Genomic DNA, 21230 nt, shown 5'->3' on the forward strand with positions numbered 1-21230 from the left:
GAGAGCTGTCCCCAGCAGTGCCGCTCACGCTTTCCATCCAGCATGTACTGAGCTACTGTTCACCATGCAGAGTCCCCAGCACACATCTCATGTCCCCTGGCCTTCTCTTATGAGGGTACACACCTCTACCTCCTCTTCCCCCCATCACGTGAGGATTCGCTGCAAGCTTCCTTCAACAGTGCTTAGGATCATGATTTAGATTTCATATACACACTTCCGAGTCCACATCTACTGCATGATGTGACAGCCACCCTGCGGCCCAAGGCAAATAGATTATTTTGTATTCATCACCCTGATCCAAGCCCCTTGGTAGGGACTAAATGTTTGTGTCTCCCCCAAAATTCGTATGTTGAAATGCTAACTTCCAGTGTGATGTTATTAAAAGGTGGGGCCTTTGGGAAGTGGGGTCAGGAGGATGGATTTGTGCTCTTATGAGAAGAGACGCGAGGGGGATGGTCTTTCTCTCTCTGCCATGTGAAAACATACTCAGAAGACAGCCCGATATAAACCAGGAAAAGGGCCTTCACCAAGAGCCCAACCAGGCTGGCACCCTGATCTTGGACTTCCAGCCTCTGGGACTATGAGAAATAAAGTTCTGTTGTTCAAGCCACCCAGTCTGTGGTATTTTTACAGCAGTCCGAGCTGAGACACCCGCATCATCTCTCACCTGGATCACTGCAATAATCTCCCTGCTTCCTGCTCCTACTCTGGGAAGCAGATGCTGCAAAAGAGAGGAGTGCAAAGGGCATGCTGGGGAGGAACACCTGTGAATGGAAAGGGGAGCAAGCAGGACCGAGCGACAAGACCCGTTTGTGGGAGCTCTGTGTCCGTTAGACAAAGATGGTCGGTGAGAGGAATCCCACACTGGATGGAAATGGCTGGACCCTTGACCATGCTTGGCTCAGCCATTGCCTGGGGCCACCCCAAGCAGAGCCTGGCCACCTGCATAGCTGAAGCAGACCTGGAGGCTGTCAGCTGGCCAGACTCCGCACAGCTGGGCAGCGAGTCCTCCTTTGAAGGGGGAGATCTGCATCCACCACCCCCTCCCACAGTCTATTCCCAGCACAGCAACCAGGGTGATGCCATAAAACCTAAATCAAGACCTGTCACTCCTCTGCCCCAAACCTCCAAAGGCATCTCACACTGGCCTTTAGGGGCCTACAAGACCTGCCCCACCTGTTCCCTTTCTGAACTCTCATCTCTTCTCCTTGCTGACCTCACTGAGTCACACTGACCTCCTTGCTCTCCCTCAAGCAGGAAACACCAGGCACATTCCTGCCTCAGGGCCTTTGCACTCTCTTTCCCTCTGCCTGGAATGTGCTTTCCTCCGGAGAGCCACAGGGGTCCCTCCCTTCCTTCAGGGCCCGCATCAAAGGTCAGCTGCTTCATGAGAATTTCTCCCTTCTTCTATTCAAAATTGAAACCACCACCCCCTGTGCCCTGATCCTCCTTTCCTGCTTTACTCTCCACCTAACAGGTATCACCAGCTAGCACATTCTATATTTTGTCTGTCTCCCTCCAGCTAGAATGTAAAGCCCACAAGACAGCGATTTTTGTTATTGCTGGTTCCTGGTTGATCTCCAGTGTCTAGGACAGAGCCGCAGCACCAGGCAGTGCTCAGTAAATAATTTGTTGAATTCATAAATTCGTACATGAGCCTGGGGCCCTGCTAGGTGCTGGGCGTGTGAACAGGACTCAGCTGCCTGCCCTCAAGGGGCTCACAGACTAATAGGGGAGGGGGTAAAGACAAAGACAAGTAAACAATGCACCCTGGGTGGGGGGAAGGGAAATGGGGATGGTTTCATGTGTATAGAGTTTCAGTTTTGCAAGATGAAAATGCTCTGGAGATCTGTTGCACAACAATGTGAATGTATGTAACACGACTAAACAGGGCACCCAGGGGCAGTAGGTGAGCCGCTGAGAACGTAAAGGCTCATCTAATCCAGAGGAGGCCAGCAAGGGGACTTCTGGGAGAAGGGATATGGAGCAAAGTCCTGAACGACTGTGGGGCTGAGCACGTGAGGGTGCCCCAGGCAGAGGGGACAGCACGGACAAAGGCAAGAGTCAAGTATGGCTGGATCACTGAGTGAAAGGGGAAGAGGGAGGAGGCTGGAAAGGTGGCTGAGGCCAGGAGGCAAGGGAGAGCCACAGAAGGGTTTTAAGCAGGGCAGCGTGTGGTCTGATTTCTGGGGAAGGGTGGGGCTGGGCTGGAAGCCAGGAGACCAGTTGGGAGGCCACTGAGATGGTGGCCTAAACAGGGTCAGGGCAGTGGGAACAGAGGGGAGGTGTGGGGATCTAAGGATGTTTCCCAGGTGGAATGGCCAGGTTGTGGGATTGTCTTGGTTGACCCCGGCTCATCCTTTCCAGGAAGGGGAGGGATCATTCAAACTCTGACCTCCAGAGCCCCTAAGGAAGGGGTGAGGGTGAGGGCAGTTCCTCCCTCCTTCCCAGTAGCTGGGATCAGAAAGGCTTTGGGAGGGCCTGGGCCCAGCCACAGGAGAGGAACTCTGGGAGCAGAGGCTGCAGTGGGGGCGTGGTGAGAACCCGCCTCCAGGGACCTCGGTTCTCATGCCCTCAGGGGTCAGAATTTCGTGGGCTTCTTGTCAGCTTTGGAAATCCAGGAGACTCAGCTCGTCATGGCCCTGAGGGACAGTCCTGGAAGGGGAAGCCAGCCTAGCCTGATCCTGAAGTTGAAGTCTGAGCTGAGCCCACCACACTTGCTGCCCCAGAGGTCCTCCTGCGAGGGCTGAAGGCAGGACCCTGGGGCACCCACCCTGGGGCACCAGGAATCCAAAGATTGAATCCTGTTGTGGAGAAACACAGGACCTTTCTGACACCGGCCCCAGGCCTTGGACCCCACCTGCCACATTCCCTTTCCTTAGCTGCCCTATCCTTCACCAACATTCTGACCCCAGCTCCCTCCCTCTCAGCCCTTTCTGCTCCCACCAAGACCAACCCACTGACCCTTTTTGTCACAAAAATGTGTTGTTACAACGTTTTTAGCCACCATCCATTGGAAAACTTTCTGTGTACTAATATTATGCTATGTGCTTTGATTGGATCTCCCATCAGCCCTATACAGTAGGAACTATTACCTCCCCAATCTATAGAGGAAGAAACTGAGGCACAGGGGTTTAAGCAACGTGCCTAAGGGCACAGAGATAAACAGAAAAGTCTCAACTTCTAGGCCCTACTGCCTCTCCCAAGGCCGGTGAAGCCTCAGGACCTCGCAGCCCCCAGTCCTTGGGTCTTTGCTCATGCTGTTCTTCTGCCCAGAATGCTCTCCCCCCAACCCCCATCTGGCTGACGAAAGCAAGTTTCACATATTGCAGTATGGGAAAGTCATTCTGGCTTGTACATGAGTTAATTCAAATTTTATGCTAACTAAAACAGCCTGTTTGTGACCTATCAAACCTACGTTGTTCATCTGCTTTAATTATTAAAGAAAAGGGTGCACTGACCAGAAGTAAAGAATGTTCATGTTAAAAATAAAGATCACGGGCTTCCCTGGTGGCACAGTGGTTGAGAATCTGCCTGCCAATGCAGGGGACACGGGTTCGAGCCCTGGTCTGGGAAGATCCCACATGCCGCAGAGCAACTGGGCCCGTGAGCCACAATTACTGAGCCTGCGCGTCTGGAGCCTGTGCTCCGCAACAAGAGAGGCCACGACAGTGAGAGGCCTGCGCACCGTGATGAAGAGTGGCCCCCGCTTGCCACAACTAGAGAAAGCCCTCGCACAGAAACGAACATCCAACACAGCCATAAATAAATAAATAAATAAATAAATAAATAAATAAATAAATAAATAAAATAAAAATAAATAAAGATCACACCACGCCTCCCTTCCTGGGACACCAATGCTGCTACTCCTTCGATGATGACTCCCTTCCCAGGTGCCAAGGCCGTACGGACTCACTGTGTGCTGTTGATCTGTGGTTTTTGGGGGTTTGGGGCTTTTTGGTTTTTGTTTTTCTTGAAACCTTGAAGGAATGTATCCCTGACTTGTCTGACGTTCTTTGTTCTGACAAGATATAACCTGTGCTGAAAACCATGCTTCCCCAGAGCAGTTCCTGAGTTCTCTGAGAGGCTATCTCCTGGACAAGAATCCTCAGTTTGGCTCAAATAAAACTCTTTTCTATTCCTACTATAGATTGTTGATTATGTCCGTCGACGTGGCTAACGCGGTCTCCTCCAGGAAACGTTCCTAACCAAGTCCCCCTGAGTCTGGTAGTTCTCAGGAGAACTTTGCGCATTTACTCTAACCCAAGGGCTGATACGCTCAGTTCCTGCCTCCTGCTCCAGCCAGTGAGAGACCCAGGCCAGAGACCACATCTGGCTGGTTTGTGAAGTCTCCAGCTCCACATACAATGCCGGCAGCACACGAGTGTTCACAGACAGCGTGATGTCTGAATGAACAATGGCAGGCTCTGCCCACCCCTAATTCCTTTGGATGTCTCCCCCCACCCCATATTTAGAGGCATGAGAATGGGATCCAAGCTAAAGGTCGGGAGAGTCCCCCCCCAGCCACCACCTCCCCAGTCTCAGGTGGTCCATGGGCACTGCTTAGTGCCCTCTGATTGTGTAGCCTGCCCAGGAGCGGGGATGTTTGAGAATTCTGCAAGAACAGGGGCTGGGTAGAGACCCCAGCTCCACCACAGATGCCAGGGAGGTCAGATTATAACCCCTCTCTCCCAGTGTGGTTCCCCATGCCCTAATGAGTCTTGATTACCAAGTCCTGGAACTGCGCGGGGGCACCCCGTGGCCACCCCACAAATGAGGGGTCTTCTCCCTTCTCACCAAGGGCAAGAGGCCCCCGGGGTCAAGGAGATGCCCTTCCCTGGAGGCCCCCTCACCCTCATCCCCACCCGCCCATCCCTCACAGCCTCTCAGGCCAGTTGCCTTAGATCAGAAAGTCCTGGCTGTAATCCTTTCAAATGCAGCCACTCTGGAAAACTCACAACCCCGTAACCCCCTCCGCGAGAACCTCTTCCACAGCCAAGGAAGCTGAGGCTGGGAGAGTCTGCCGGCCTGAAGACCTCGGAGGGCAGACAGGGAAAGCAGGGGTTTCTCATCCTCTTCCCTCTCGACCCCCAGTGCCACCTCCCGGGCCCCTTCCTTGAGTGTGGCTTCAGGGAGCCTGCACCTCCCGTCCCGCCCCCGCTCGGCTCGGAACAGCGCCCGCCGCCCTCCCGCCGCTTCCTGACCCCACCCCGCCCCGCGTGCTATTTAAGGCGCCCCCGCCGCCAGGCGCCGTCCAGCAGGCAGGGCTCCCACGGGCGCCGCTCCGGCCGACGCGCGTCCCCACCGCCACCTGGGCCGCCGGCAGGCAGGCGGTGAGTTGGGCCGGGGCGCCACCTGCCAGCTGACGAGCGGGCAGGGACAGGTTGCCACGTGCCAGGGGCTGAGGGTGGCTGCTGGGGGACCCACCGCGGCCGCGCTCACCCAGCCTGCTGGGCCAGCCTCTGTGCTAAGCCAGGCTCCTGCCTCCTTCGGTTGCATCCTTAGAACCCTAGGCGGTAGGAATAGTATCATTTCCATTTTACAGGAGAGGAGTGCTCCGAGGTCGTCACTTATCCAAGGTCCCAGGTTGTAGAAGAGTCAGGATTTGAACCCAGGTCTGGTTCCGGAGCCTGGCTCTAAACAGCTTTGCTCCTGGGGAGAAGCACCACCCCTGCCCCTTTCCCCTACCTTCCTCCCCCCACTCTCCCCGTGACGTTCTGGGAACCTTGTGGCCTGTGCCTCCACCCTGCCATGACAGTTCCTTTCAAGAGTCTAGAATTTGGCAGCACCAGCTTTGGCAGGGGGAGGGGATGGAGAAAGGGGACAGGATCAAGTGTCGGTACTTAAGCTGACAGGTGGAGCTGATGCAGGATGCTGCCTGGAGTGTCTGGCGTGCCTTCACCCACCCCACCATCAACTCAGAGGCTAGAGTGAGGCCAGCTGGGTGAGAGCTGATGGGGAGGGGAGTGGGGACCTGAGGCTTTGGGCCCCCTGAGAAGCTGAAGATACCACCACCACCGCCCAGTCCCCCGCTGGGGTGGGGACAGCCTGTCCTGGGCAAAAGGGAGGAGGGGCTTGGCACAGCTGTGTGACCTTGGATACGTTCCTCAAATTCTCTATTCCCTTAGGCTCAGGAGCCTCACCTTGATCCAGACCTCCTTCGGCTGTGGTCACCCTGGGACTGCAGCTGGGAACAAGAGGGACACAGATGTGACTAGACAGGGACCCTAGCTGTACCCTTGCCAGAGCTTAGCAGTCATCATCCAAAGATCTGGGTGTGAGTCCCCAGGCCAGTCCCTTCCCCTCCTGGAGCTCAGTTTCCCTGTAGGTAAAATAGGTGTGGCCGGCCTCCCTGCTGGCCTGTTGCTAGGACAGCTGAGAAGGATGCTGACAGTGTTCTCTGTCTCCCTGCAGACGGAGGCCCAGGAGCCATGGGCGACTGGGGCTTCCTTGAGAAGCTGCTGGACCAGGTCCAGGAGCACTCGACCGTGGTGGGCAAGATCTGGCTGACGGTCCTTTTCATCTTCCGCATCCTCATCCTGGGCCTGGCTGGCGAGTCAGTGTGGGGCGACGAGCAGTCGGATTTCGAGTGTAACACGGCCCAGCCAGGCTGCACCAACGTCTGCTACGACCAGGCCTTCCCCATTTCCCACATCCGCTACTGGGTGCTGCAGTTCCTCTTCGTCAGCACGCCCACCCTGGTCTACCTGGGCCACGTCATTTACCTGTCTCGGCGCGAGGAGCGGCTGCGGCAGAAAGAGGGGGAGCTGCGGGCACTGCCGGCCAAGGACCCACGCGTGGAGCGGGCACTGGCAGCCATAGAGCGACAGATGGCCAAGATCTCGGTGGCGGAGGACGGTCACCTGCGGATCCGCGGGGCGCTGATGGGCACCTATGTGGCCAGCGTGCTCTGCAAGAGTGTGCTAGAGGCAGGCTTCCTGTACGGCCAGTGGCGTCTCTATGGCTGGACCATGGAGCCTGTGTTCGTGTGCCAGCGCTCACCCTGCCCCTACCTCGTAGACTGCTTTGTCTCACGCCCCACGGAGAAGACTATCTTCATCATCTTCATGCTGGTGGTTGGACTCATCTCCCTGGTGCTCAACCTGCTGGAGCTGGCGTACCTGCTGTGCCGCTGCCTCAACCGGGGGATGAGGGCCCGGCAGAGCCAGGACATGCCCCCAGCCCAGGGCACCTCCTCGGAGCCTTATCCTGACCAGGTCTTCTTCTACCTCCCCATGGGTGAGGGGCCCTCATCCCCGCCATGCCCCACCTACAATGGGCTCTCGTCCAGTGAGCAGAACTGGGCCAACCTGACTACGGAGGAGAGGCTGGCTTCTTCCAGACCCCCCCTCTTCCTGGACCCGCCCCCCCAGAGTGGCCAGAAATCCCCCAGTCGCCCCAGCAGCTCTGCTTCCAAGAAACAGTATGTATAAGAGCCCGGGAAGTCTTGCTGCCTTTAGTGCAAGACTCTGCAGAGATGACTGGGGCTGGGGAAGCAGGTGCTTGCTGGCCAGAAGGCCTCACTGCATGTTGTTCTTGAATACCTGGGGCCTTCCTGGTGACCAGAGGGCACCATAGTTTCCCCTCCAGAATGTGGCTTTGTCCCAGGCACAGACAGAGGCAGCTCAGGGTGCTCTTGGCCAAGGGTGTTTGGGCCCTGTGGTCTTTTTCACCATGTTCAAAGGGACTCGGAGACAACTTACTCCACCCCCACCCCCGTGGAAAATTCACCTCTGCCCAGGTTGTCCAGACACCTGTCCTCACAGAAAAAGGCTGGTCGAGGCTGCTGGGTCAGACTTGGTCCCACACACAGACAGAGCCTGTGCTGGATCTGGCCGTGTCAAGGGGACTGGGGTCTTGTTCCCATCACTCCTTCCTAGTTCTGCTGTTTATCCTTCTAAAATAAACAGGACTTGACCACAAGCGAGGTGTGTATTGATACTGTCATGATGTGCCTGGGGTGGGGGGACAGCTGCTTTACCCAGGCTTCCTTTTTGGTCCTGCATAATCTGTCTTTGGCCTTAGCAATCCCAACACCAGGCAGCACCTTAAACCCTCAAACTCCTACATACTGCCTCTCAGCAGCTCTGAGTCCTAAACACTGCCTTTTGAAATGCCCCAGCACCAGCCCCCTCAACCTGCCCGTTAATCAGTGGCCAAAGCAGAGTCTGTCCCCATCCTGCCCCATGGCCATCCAGTGCCCCGGCCACGCGCCCTACTGAAGTGTGCTTCCTTACTGGACACTGCTTCCTACCCTGCCTGCCTGCCAGCCAAGCCCTTCAGAGTCCAGCTCAAATGGGCCTGCACCCTTTGGTATTTGGGGAGGCAGGTTTAGATCACTTGCCCCCTCCTACCTTGGCCTTGTCTAGTCTGCCCACCAGAAGGAGCAACTCAAGGACCTGCATCATAAATCCTCCCCATACACCTAAAACTCACACAGTGAGAACAGACAATGGCAGTGTAGAGAGGTGAAAGGGACAGTCAGGGTCCAGTGGAGGAATCGAATCTTGCCTCTGAGTCACAAAGGTTGCAGGAAAAAAAAAATAAGCAATTGAACTAGATCTTGACAGATAAATAGGAGTCTACTGGGGAGGGAAGAGGACACCTTATTTGGACAGAAAACGGTACAAAGGCATGGAGGAGGGGAACCGTTGGGGACTGAGGGGGTGCTTAGGGCCTGATGAGCCACCTAGGATGTGGGAAGTACAGCTGAGGATAAGCCCAGTGTTGGCAGAGCTGACGTGGAAGGTGACCCGGATGGAGGGAACACTCAGTGGCCCTCGGAGGCAAGCTGTTGCCTGCTGGTTGTCCTCGCCTACCCAGGGAGATCTGGGGGTGGGGTTGGAGGAGGGGATGGGGTCCATCTCACGTGGCCACATGCTTCTCCTTGAGAGCCGTTATAGGGGGTGAGCAACTTTCCCCTGTCCCATCAAGATAGGTCTTCAAAACACCAGCTCTGTATCCTTCACCCCAGAATTCACTCACTCACTGCTTACGCATCAAGTCTGAATGCTCAGCCTGATAAGTTACAACCCTCACTCTTCCAGCTTTGGTTCCCATTGTTCCCTCTGAATCCCTGAGTTCCAATCAGACCAGCCTCCTCACAGCTCCCCAAACTCACTGGGTATGTTCTCACCCTGCTCCTTTGCCAGCCTGGAGTGCCTCTTCCCCACACTTCCAAACCCCACCAGTCCTTTATACACTTCTGTACCCTGGAAAAGGCAGAGCCTGAAGCAGAAGAAAGAGTAAGATGAGTTTTGATGTTAGAGGGTCCTCAAATTAAATGCTGCCTGTAATACGTATAAAGCCATGTGGTCTTAAGTCAATCATTTCACTTCTCCAAGTCTGAGTTTTCTCAGCTATAAAATGCAGATAATATTGCCTGCCTCACAGGTGCAAGAAATAAAAACAAGAGAAAGTATATGAGTGCACCCGGCTCCTAATGCCATGCAATAAAATTCAGCTCACCCTCTCCAGCAAGGCTATCATAGGTTCTTCCTCCTCTAGGAAGCCCTCCCCCACTTCTCCAGCCAGTCTCCAGTGATGATCTCCACCTTTCGGCAATCTGGATCACTGCTTGGTATGAGCCTATTTCATCTCCCCAGTGAGTCTCTAAGGACCGCCGGGGAGACGTTCTTCATTTACCATGGGCCTAGCCCTGCATTCACTTTGACTGTGAAGTGAGGGATTAAGTTAGTGGAAAGGTGGGAGAAGACAGGTTTAGGTGAGTGGGGAGGGCATCCATCCCCTCCCTCAAAGCTCACCCACTCTGAGCTTGGTGCTGGGACTTGGGCCTTTGGTAAGGCTGGGGTTGGGTCCTAGACTGATGGCCACTCAAACACAAGGGCAAATGGGCTGGGGGTTTAAGGATGAGGATAGTGTAGTGGGGATGGGACCACACAGATTAGGGCAGGGGCAGTGCGGTGAAGACTTATGAAATGAAGAGTGGCTATAAGCCCCAGCCCACCCCTATTCACTTCCTAAGGCTGTCATAACAAAGTACCACAGACTGGGTGGCTCCAATGACAGAAATGTATTGTCTCACAGTTCTGGAGGCCAGAAGTCCAAGATCAAGGTGTCCGCAGGGTTGTTTCCTTCTGAGGGCGGTGAGGGAGAATCTGTTACATGCCTCTCTCCTGACCTACGATGGGTTGCTGGCAATACCTGCCATTCCTCAGCTTACAGAATCACCCCCATCTCTGCCTTTATCTTCATATGGCATTCTCCCTGTGTGCCTGTCTGTCTCTAGGGCCAAATTTCTTCTTTTTATAAAGATACCATTCCTATTGGATTAGCGTCACCCTAATGGCTTCATTTTAACTTGCTCGCCTCTGTACAGATCCTATTTCCATATAAGGTCACATTCTGAGTGGCTGGGAGTTAGCAATACCTTTTGGGGGGACACAATTCAACCCATACCACCACCCCACGGGCCCCACTTCACGTCCAAGCACTGGTGGAGGGAGGTCAAGGAGAAGGCTAATATATATTGTACTCAGGCATCTCCTCTGTGATGTGGCCTGGATGGAACACAGCGGATTCACATCTCACGTCTTCCATCGCATTCTTCTTCCTCCCACCAGCCTATCCCTCATCACCACCAAAACTCAAGTTGGTAACAGGCAACTCTTGGTCACAGAAAAAGCCGTAGGCGGCTTGACTCCTGCCTCCCCGCCCCCACCCCCTCACTTGACTGTGGTCCTTTCCCCTCTCTGGGCCTCAGTGTCACCACTGTGAAATGAAAGGATTGGATGAGAAACAGGTATGTGGCAACTAGGCATGAAGAGCATCGCAAGGAATAACTTGCCACTAATCGTCGATCTGCAGCTCACAAGCGACGTGCTATTTTTCATGAATCAGAACAGATTCAAGGTTATTTCTATAAGGTCAATTCCAGCCACTTGAATCCACATTGCCTTCCTGAGTAGAAGAGAAAGGGATGGGGTTATGTGGAGTGCACTGGGAATTTTTCATAACCCAAGGTCATCTTATCTGCAGCCCATGGGAGCAGTGAACGTCACGGGCCACACATAAACAAAACAGAAAGCTCGTGGGCTGGGTGATGTCAAAACTTCTGCCCCATCTAACATGCTGGCTCACTGACCACTGGGTTGCTGACCTCATGAATTTACCACTGACCTCCAGTGCCTTGACTGGAGGTCCTTCATTTCCTTTTCACACTAACGTCAGCATGACTACTGATGTTTGCAGGAAGAGGTACTCATCTCAGGATTGTTGGAACTTCTTTTTCCACCGTACAGCTTCTCCCACCAGTCCTGGCTCAGACTTCAAGGGTCACATGAGGCTCAACAGTTCTGCCCTTCCCGTCCAAGCCACATACCGATAGCCACCAGGCTGGTCCTGAGCCTGCTTTTCTCCTATTCCTCCAGCTGACTCTGATTTCCAGAAGTCTCTGGCCAACCTGCAGTTTGTCTACTTTCCTCTTAACATGTGCCACACTCCCCTGGGTGCCAGACATGATACTCCAGGTGGTCAGAATCCAGATTATCACCTCTCTTGTCTCAAAACTTCTACCTCTATTAATGCAACCTAGGGTTACATTAGCTTTTCTCTTTTCTTCTCTTTTTCATATATAGAATTTGGGGGCGGATAACAAAGGTAATGCATGATCATTATAGACAATGAGATCCCACCATCTTGGGGTAACAACTGTTAATATTCAGAAGTAATTCCTTCCAGACTCTTCCATCCATATATTTAAATAAAATCAGAGTAAAGGTGTACCTATAATTTTGTATTCTGCTTTTTAAATTTTACATTAAATCATAAGGCTTTTCACCATGTTATCAAGTATCTTAGGAAACACCATTTAATGGCTTTATCATATGGCTTTACCATTATCTACTTAACCATGACCCTGATATTGGATTTTCAGTGTTTGCAACTAATTATCCTCTATTATAAATTGTACTGTGATGTGAATGTACATAAAAGTTTTCCAAATTGCCTATTTCCTTAAAAGAAAGACATTCCAAGAAGTGAAATTACTGGGTCAAAAGGTATGAAATTTTAAATTTTTTAAATTTTTAAAATTAAAAAAAAATTTTTTTTTAATTAAAAAAAATTTTTAATGGATTACTGATTATGAAAGTAATCCATTGTGGATGATTCAGAAATGCAGAAAAGCACAAGCAAATCATAAGTGAAGGCATCAGCTACCTCTGAGGGTGGAGAGAAGGTGGAACTGAAAACAGGAGAGCTGACTGAAGGCGGTGGGCTCATGGGTCCCCTCCTCCATTCTGAGCAGCTAGGTGACCACCCTTCCCCTACCCTGTGGAGCGATGGGAGCTCGTTCTCTGGAGAGGATAGAACAGAGATGGACGGGGAAACACCATGCCAAGTAGAGGGTGGGAGCGCCATGAAGATCATGGAGAAATGAAGTGGAAATTTATATACTGAATGGAGAGACGCCCAGCCATCTACCCCCAGCTGGCTCCCAGAGTGCTGGTTGATAGATAAGACCATAAGACTGCAGGCAGGGAAGGCTCCTTGAGGAGGTGAGCTTCAGCACCTGAAAGGTGAGGAGGCAGGCTCCAGGGAAGCGATGGGGAAGAGCATCCTAGGTAGAGGGAACAGCTGAAGAAGAAAGGAGCTGACGAACAAAGGGGATAGATATATTCATTGTTCAGGATGATTTTAGATATGAAACAAGCTTCTTTCCAGTAAAAATGTCTTGTATATTCAATAGCATCATATGAAAGTGCCCGTTTCAAAGCACCCACGCTAGCACTATTAAAAATTTCAATTCCCATGTTTATTAATTATAAATCAGAAAAAAATATATATCACCTTTCAGTGCATAAGCCTTGATTACTAGTGAGCCTAAACATTTTAACACATGCGTCTTTAACACGTTTCTTCTGTGAATTTTTTTTGCCCATTTTTCGCTCATGTTTTGGTGCTTTCTGTTTAATTTGGGTAACCTCTTTATAGAGAGATTTCAACTCCTTATCTGGCATATTTGTTATTTTAAAAATTTCTCAGTGTGTTATTTTGTCCTTTTAAATTTCTATGTAGTCAAATTTGTCAAGTTTTTCCTTTACAATATTTTTATACTTATACTGTTTCCCACTTTCTAAGATTATTTTTCCTCTTTGATATTTAATACTGTAACCTGTCTTGAAAATAATGAGACAAATAAATAATTATTAAATGAAATAAAGCATGAACAAATAAATTAGTTTTAGCATATAATATAAGCTGAGGTGCTAATTTTTCCCCCAATAATTAATGATTCCATCAGCACTTATTGACTAATCCTTCCTACACTAATTTGTGATATCAGCTTGACTGTATACTACCTTTTTATACATAAAACAGTCTATTTCTGGACTACCTAAAATTATATTCCATCAACCTATCAAATTATATGATACTACCACCCTTTTCACGAGTGTGCCTTTGTAACACATTTTAATGTCTGGTAGAATACATTCTCCCTTTATTGTTTTTACTTTTCTTGAGAATCTTCAAAGCCAGGTATATATTCTCAAGGCAGGTGTTTGAAAGAATCTTCTAAGTGGAATCTGACAGACCTAAAAGAAAAGAGCTAAAGATATGGCACTAGATGTTCCCCAAGAAAACAGACAGCTAGATGGCCAAACCCCACCCATTCACTCAGAGCAGCTTTTTAGTGACCCACTCTCAAATATGAGCGCGCAGCCAAGGATGTCAGGTATTCGAGGGAAGAGCCTTATGTGAAAGAGTCTGAAACAAACAGAATAAAGTTTTCTAGAGGAGATAGAGATTATGTATGGAGAATAAAACTTTTTTTAACTATCACTGCTTTCTTCAGAAAGATAAAAGAGTGTATTGCATCCATGAAAAAAGAAGATGATGCTCTAAAGAAGAAATATGCAGAGAATATCAACAAAATCAAGTTCTTGGAAAATGAAAAACATGATAGCAGAATTGAAAACTTCAATAAACATTTTGGAAGATAGCTAGGCAATCACCTCAGAAAATAGAGTAAAAGACAAAGATATAGACATTACAAAAAAAATTTTTTTTAAGTTAGAGGACCAGTACAGGAGGTCCAATTAACAGGAGTTCTAGAAAGGGGAACAGGAAAAAAAAAAAAAAGGAGTGGAAGTAATCAGAGAAAATCTTAGATTGAGAGGGCTACTAAGTGCCCAGCTCAATGGACAATATAGGTCCACACCTCTGAAATTTTTCAAAACACCTGAGACAAAGAGATGAGCCTAGAAGTTTCCAGAGAGAGAGAACACAGTCTCAAGAATCAGAATGGCATCACACTTTGCAGCAATCCTGGAGGCTACACGAAAATGGATCAAAGCCTTCAAAATTCTGAGTAAAGTGATTTGCAACAGAAATTCTATACCCAGGACGATGATCAACTAAAGTAGACTATATGCTCTGTAATTGTTTTAACAGCATGATTCCTTGAAGGTTTGAACAAATTTGCCTGTAAAGCCAGTTGGACTCAATGCCTTCTTTATGTCATTCTTTAAAAATTTTTTCACTGTCACTCAGTGACTATTTGTCTACTCAGATTTTCTTCTTCATGAATCTTAGTAATTTATATTTTCCCACAAAAAAAAATTTTGCCTATTTGATTGTTTGAGCAGCCTTTTGTCATCAGACCATATATTCTCACTTTGCTTACACTTCAACTAAAAGCCTTAGTAAAATTGTTCCTTGGCTTCTTTGTGTGCCATGTGAAGATGTTTCATAATCAGGGTCATGCTAGTTTGGTAAAATATAACTGGAAAGCTTTCCAGCTAAAACCCCCAAGCCATTTACATGTGGGCTGCCACTAAGCTATTACTAAGCATGAGCTTATGTAACTGGGAATTTGGGAATTAAAAATAACACATCTGACTTACATCTGTACCAGCGAAATTCCATCATGCCCACTTCAGCCCATTGCTCAGACAAGAACCATCCTCTTAAATCTGGACTCTGTCATCCGGAATATTAGCCACTTCTAGCTTCCATAAATTGGACTTATTTTTCATCTGGCAAATCTGAGAGTTTCATGCAATTAAATGGCCCTTCCTGGTGAAGACTATGTTTATTCCTGCATCTGTATGTTTGGGGTCTTTGTTAAGTGCAAAATGCTATTTCTAAAAGGCATATTCCTTGCTCCACCCCACTCCACAGGTGGGGAGGCAGCAGAGCAAAGTATCACAGAGAACCTGAGCATGTGGGAGGACCTGATTACCCAGGTCATGCCCTGAGCTCAAAGAACGGCAGTCAGTCCAGCTTGGCTGTGACCCAGAGGAGCTCTAAAGCCAGAAACAGAAACTCGAGGGTAGACAGAGGGTGGATTCTACAAGGGGGAATGAGGGGCAGACACAGGAAGCCAAGCCCAGCACAGAGCCCAAAAGCTTCCCAAGACGAGACGTGCAGGTGTTAGGTTAGGAGCACAGGTGCACAAGCCAAGTTTTAGCCACTGGAAGACCCATTCTCAGCCTTACAGTAGTTGGTCCCTGCAAAGAACAGAACTCAGTAAGGCAGGGAGCCCAGGATGGCTTCCCAAGATTGGCTCTAGAGAGGCCTCCAGGACAGAGGCGATGACAACAAGCTGTGTCAGAGCCAGACATACCTGGAGTAGAGATAACGAGGGACAACCAAGACCAAGAACTCTACCAACCCAGCAGCGACATCAATGGGAGTTTTGACATTATTTCCAAATGAGGTTACACACACAATTGTGTTTTAGTGTGTGTGTTAAAAAGCATTCAATATTGACATATTTGAAACATACCACAATTTTTGTAACTCTCTCTATACAATTCTTAGCTATTTAATATAGTGAGAGCCTCAAAAAATGAAAGTAGCCCAAGCATTTCAACACCTGAAAGGTTTTTTTTGTTTGTTTGTTTTAAAATATTACTCGTGTCTCTGTAGGCAGCCAGAAGAATATTACTCTTTTATTTATTTATTTATTTATTTGGTTGCTCTGGGTCTTAGTTGCCGCAGGCAGGCTCCTTAGATGCGGCTCACCCGCTCCTTAGTTGTGGCATGTGGGCTCTTTAGTTGTGGCATGCAAACTCTTAGTTGCGGCATGCATGCAGGATCTAGTTCCCTGACCAGGGATCGAACCTGGGCCCCCTGCATTGGGAGCACAGAGTCTTACCCACTGTGCCACCAGGGAAGCCCCCACCTGAAATGCTTTGAAAAGAGAAGCCTGGACTAAATATTTTGATAGTCTGGTTTTCTAGGCCTCCTCCACTGGCCCATGAGTTCCCTAAGGGCCTGGAGTATGCATCCTCAATACCCAGAATCAGAAAACTCTCACACAGAGTAACCACTTTTTGAACCAGGAGAATGGGTTCATTCAGGTTTATAGAATTTAATTGAACCGAACTCAGACATTCTAGTAGGGCTCAGCAGAGAACACTTTCAAAAGAGTAAAGTCCATGAGCTTATTTATAGGATATGGAGAAGTAGAGAGCAGGGGAGACCTACCCAATCCACAGACAATTTAGGAGAAGAAAGCTCCAAAATGCTGCATGGAAGGCAGGTAAGAGTCACAAAAGGAAAGGAAGCTATATCCCTGGAGCCTGGAGCAGGGGTTGAGGAAATGTGGCAAACAGAGACCTAGGCAGATAAGGGAACTATATTCTCTGGGGGTCAGCAGCTGGGTCTGAACAAGCATCTGAACCTCTTCCCAATGGGGAAGGAGTCCTAAGATAAATTGAGGGCAGGGTCTACCTCCCAACATGGAAGCTGAAGTGAGGAGATAGGACCTCGTTCCTGGAACCTAGCAAGCAGAGCTTGGGCCCATGACTTAAGTTCAGCCAATCAGATGTTTCTACCCAAGACTCTTCAGGAAGGGCTGCCAAGACACAGGGCACTTAGAGATGAGCCCACTGGTATGATGATGTCTTAGTTCAGGCTGCTATATTATAATGAAAGTACTAAAAAACTGGGTGGCTTAAACAACAATTTGTTTCTCACAGTTGTAGAGACTGGAAGTCAGAGGTCAGAGTGCCAGCACAGTCGGTTTCTGGTGGGGACCCTCTTCCTGGTTTCTTCATGTGGCAGAGAGAGGGTAGCAGGGAGCAGGGAGTGGGTGGGGAGCAAGCTCCTCCTGTCTCTTCTTATAAGTTCACTAATCCCAGCACAAGTGTTCCACACTCATGACCTAATCACCTCTCAAAGGCCCAATCTCCAAATATTATCATCTTCGGGATTAAGGTTTCAACATATAAATTTGGCGGGGGGGGGGGGGGGGGGGGAACACAAACATTCATTCCATAGCAGATGGTAAGTGCCCAGGGACTACTGAATCCAAGAACAACGGTAGGATGTGTCCAGTGACACATCAGCCCTAGCTGAGGAGTCCTAAGCAAACCATTTCCATGCTTGGATCTTAGCGGGCTTTGTCTTCCCTAGAGCTTGTTCAAGTCCAGTTCTCAGCCTTCTGGGTCAATTCTATGAGCTACCTAATACCTTCCCAATTAAATTCCTTTTCTGTTTAGATTAATCATAAATAATTTAATAATTATTAATCAAATACCGATTTCAACCAAGAGCTTGACAAAGCCTATATAATTCTCTGACGTACTCCATAGACGTCATCATCCCATCATTGGTTAAAATGTTGACCAGAACAGAGTCTAGGATACAGCTCTACAGCAGGCCACTAGAACCCCTCCCTCATTCATATTTCCCCAGCTTTGGGAAACCACACTTGATGAACACTTTGGAAGTTATTTTGACTAACATAATATCACATACACGACTTTAATATGGTATTTGCAAATATCATGACTATTCATTCAACAAATATTTATCCTCAGTAAATAGCCTGCCATATTCCAAACATTGTACTAAGCTCTGGGGATCAGTAGAAAATGAAATAGATCTAGTCTCTGTCTACAAGGAACTTAATAGTCTAATGGGGAAGACAGAAGTTAAATAAAGTGTATAAATATAAGATTACAAATTGTGAATAAATGCTATAAAGGAAAATAATTTCCCTATAAGGGAGAATAACAGGGATATCTTATTTACTGGAGGTTTCAGAGGAAATGAGGCCTGAAGGATAAGAGGGTATCAGCCAAAGGATTGGGGAACAGGAAAGGAGAAATCCAGGGGAAGAGAAAAGCTTGTACAAAATGACCATATAGCTAATGCGATGCAATATAAAACAGAAATGCTGGATAAAATTTTACAAACAACTTTTCAAGTGGAGAGCTGAGCTGAAAAGAGACATCAAAACTAAGGAGGAGAACTTAAAATCAAAGTGAGTATGTGGGTACCAATGCTTTTGTTGTCCTGCTTTTGGTAACAGGGGATTGGCTCTTAACAATGATGTGGGAATAGGAGACAAGGCTTTGGGCCCACCTGTGGCAGAGCTGGAATTGAGACTCCTGCATAAAGCCAGTACTTTCTTTCTCTCAGCCCTAGTACAAGTAGGAAAAAAAATGCCTCCCTTGAGATTTAATAACCACAAACCTGTTCTCATGAGTATGGAGTTCGAATTTCTTCTCCTTGCAATATCCAGGTACCCCTAAGCTCAGAAATTAACATAATAAGTAGTCCTTAGCTAATGAAACTTAGGGCACCTGGTAGAAACTGAAAGAAAGTCATGCTTGAGGAATGTTTCCTTAAGCAAAGCCACATGGAAGTCCCATAAAAATAGCACCACCATATATGAACACACAACACAAAATTACAAAACACACAAGAAAGTAATGCACTATGAATAAGGGTGAGCAAAAACAACATACAGAAGAATTTGACCTCCAAAAACTTCAAATCATTGAACCATGGGATAGATTCAGTAGATCGAATTGTGATAGATTGAATTACTGACCCAATACTTATCCTTCCTTGCATCCACACCCTTGCTATGGTTTCATCATAGGCAGAGTGTGCTTATACACCCCTTAACTTAGAGCTTGCCTAGATGCCTTGTTTTGACCAGAGGCATGGGGAGGAAGTGACCATAGATCAGTCCCCAGACTAAGCCTTAAGAAACCTCAAGTGTTTCTGTTTTGTTCTTTTGTGCCTCTGCGATCATTATGAGAAGATTTTCCCCTGAGTGGCAGTTGCCCCTGAACTAACACTCTAGAAGCGGAGCTGACCACAGACCTGCAGTGAGAAGTAGAGCCATGCCAGCTACCAGAGGCTCCCAACTGAACCTAGCCTAGTTCTGCAGAGCTGCCCCAGCCAATAAACAGATGCATAAGAATACATGATTTTTGTTGTAGGCCACTCAGTTTTTGGATGATGTATTATCCAATATTATTATGAAAATAGCTAAGTTATACAAACAAGTATGTTTAAAATGACTAAGAAAAAAAGAAGGAATAAAAGAGTGAGAAAGAAAGATATTTTTAAGAAATAAAGGTCCATGCATTTTAGAAAAAAACTAAATCAAACTTACAGAAAATTTTTAGAAGTTATTGAAGTTTAAAACTAATGGAGAATTGTGCTTCTACTCACAAAGGATTAATTGCTATGAAAATTTTCCTCCCATCATAAACAACTAGAAAATACAGACAAAATATATGAAATAACTCCTTTGGACATTGCGCAATAGGCAGTGAAGGGCTATGATTTCTGAAGGGAAATAAACAAGGTGAGCACTGCAATTACCCCAGTTTACTATGTGGGAACAGTTTCCTGGCTGCAAAGCAGGGAAGGGGAACCCAAACAGAGACCAACAGTCTTGCTGAATTGAAGAGAAAAAGATCAGAGTTCAAGGAAGCCAAGACAATTAGACTTTCTGGGGTAGAGTCCCACAGAAGATGGAACTTCACAGAGAGCTCCAGAGATCTTTAGAAAATTCCCCTTGAGTCCATGGTGAAACTCCATGAAGACAGAGCAAGAATCACTGGAAAACTATGAGCTGAACAAATCCTGGCGCTCCAAAGGTCTGGGAATAGTTTGTGTTCCCACCTGCGAGAGTGAGAGACCACATAATATATGGGGTGTTGAACAGTCCTGACATGAGTATCATGTAGTAGCGGGGCTAAATTAGCCACAAACTAAAGGATCCTCTGGACTTCCCCTAACAAAACTTAAAAACAAGCCTCAAGAGGTTCTAACTAATCCCAAGTAAGTTAGTTGCCTGCTAGGGCATTTTAACATTTTAAAAATAAATACAACAAAATCCAGCATCCAAAATGTACAACTCACAATGTCCAACACTCAATAAACATTACCAGAAATGCAAAGAAGCAGGAAAATGTAACTCATAACCAGGAGGAAATTTAACCAAAGGAAACAGACCCAAGAATGATAGAGTTGATGAAATTAGCAAAAAGCAAGTTAAAAGAGTTACTATATATATATATATATATATATATATATATATATATATATACATACACACACACATATATATAAATTATGCTCAAGCATATAAAGAAAAACATGAACATACTGAAGACAACAATGGAAGACATTTGGACTTCCCTGGTGGCACAGTGGTTAAGCATCTACCTGCCAATGCAGGGGACACGGGTTCGACCCCTGGTCTGAGAAGATCCCACATGCCGTGGAGCAACTAAGCCCGTGCCCCACAAATACTGAGCCTGTGTTCTATAGCCTGCGAGGCACAACTACTGAGCCTGCGTGCCACAACTACCGAAGCCCACGTGCCTAGAGCCCATGCTCTGCAATAAGAGAAGCCACCGCAATGAGAAGCCCGTGCACCACAACAAAGAGTAGCCCCCACTCGCCGAAACTAGAGAAAACCTCGGGCCAGCAACAAAGACCCAATGCAGCCAAATATAAATAAAAAACAAAATAAATAAGTTAAAAAAAAAACTGAGCAAGCCAAAACAAGACGGAGTAATAGTTTTTTAAAGTTTTTTTAAAAAGATCAATCTAGAACTCTAATCCCAGGGAAAATATATTTCAAAAATAAGTGAGACTTCTGGATTCCACTCATCTGGTTTCTTACTCAGTATGTAAACTGAAAAATCAACAACTCTTCCTGGATCTGTAAGGGGAGTAAGCCACTGTCCCCACAAAAAGAGAGACCAACAGGCAAATATAGAAAAATCACAACATTCCAGACCCATGAGCTGAAACCTCTGAGGGAACCAGTGCTGGGGCAGGAAACCTAAACTGTAATTGATGAATCCTGGAGTCTCCGTGTAGACAGGTCTGAGAGTCAAAAACCAGGGGAACCTATCATGGGGAAGGAGGGTCCTCACACTTCTGTGAGTTTTACATTCAGGATCTCACCTAGGTTCTCACAATGAATATCAGAAGAAAAAGTC

At 47.8% G+C, this 21230-nt stretch overlaps 1 protein-coding gene across 2 annotated transcripts; it reads left to right on the forward strand.

The window, feature by feature from the left end:
- Nucleotides 1-5258: 5258 nt before the first annotated feature.
- On the forward strand, nt 5259-7714 carry GJA4 (gap junction protein alpha 4). Of its 2 annotated transcripts, none has more exons than XM_007182488.2 (2): nt 5259-5333; nt 6415-7714. In XM_007182488.2, the coding sequence occupies exon 2, from the start codon at nt 6432-6434 to the stop codon at nt 7431-7433; it is 1002 nt and encodes a 333-aa protein (XP_007182550.2). In that variant the 5' UTR covers nt 5259-5333; nt 6415-6431; the 3' UTR covers nt 7434-7714. The 2 variants fall into 2 exon arrangements, with proteins under 2 accessions (XP_007182550.2, XP_007182551.2); XM_007182489.3 differs by lacking the exon at nt 5259-5333 and adding an exon at nt 5862-5944.
- Nucleotides 7715-21230: the final 13516 nt, after the last annotated feature.

Source organism: Balaenoptera acutorostrata, chromosome 1 (genome assembly GCF_949987535.1).
Source record: "Balaenoptera acutorostrata chromosome 1, mBalAcu1.1, whole genome shotgun sequence".
Classification (NCBI taxonomy): domain Eukaryota; kingdom Metazoa; phylum Chordata; class Mammalia; order Artiodactyla; family Balaenopteridae; genus Balaenoptera; species Balaenoptera acutorostrata.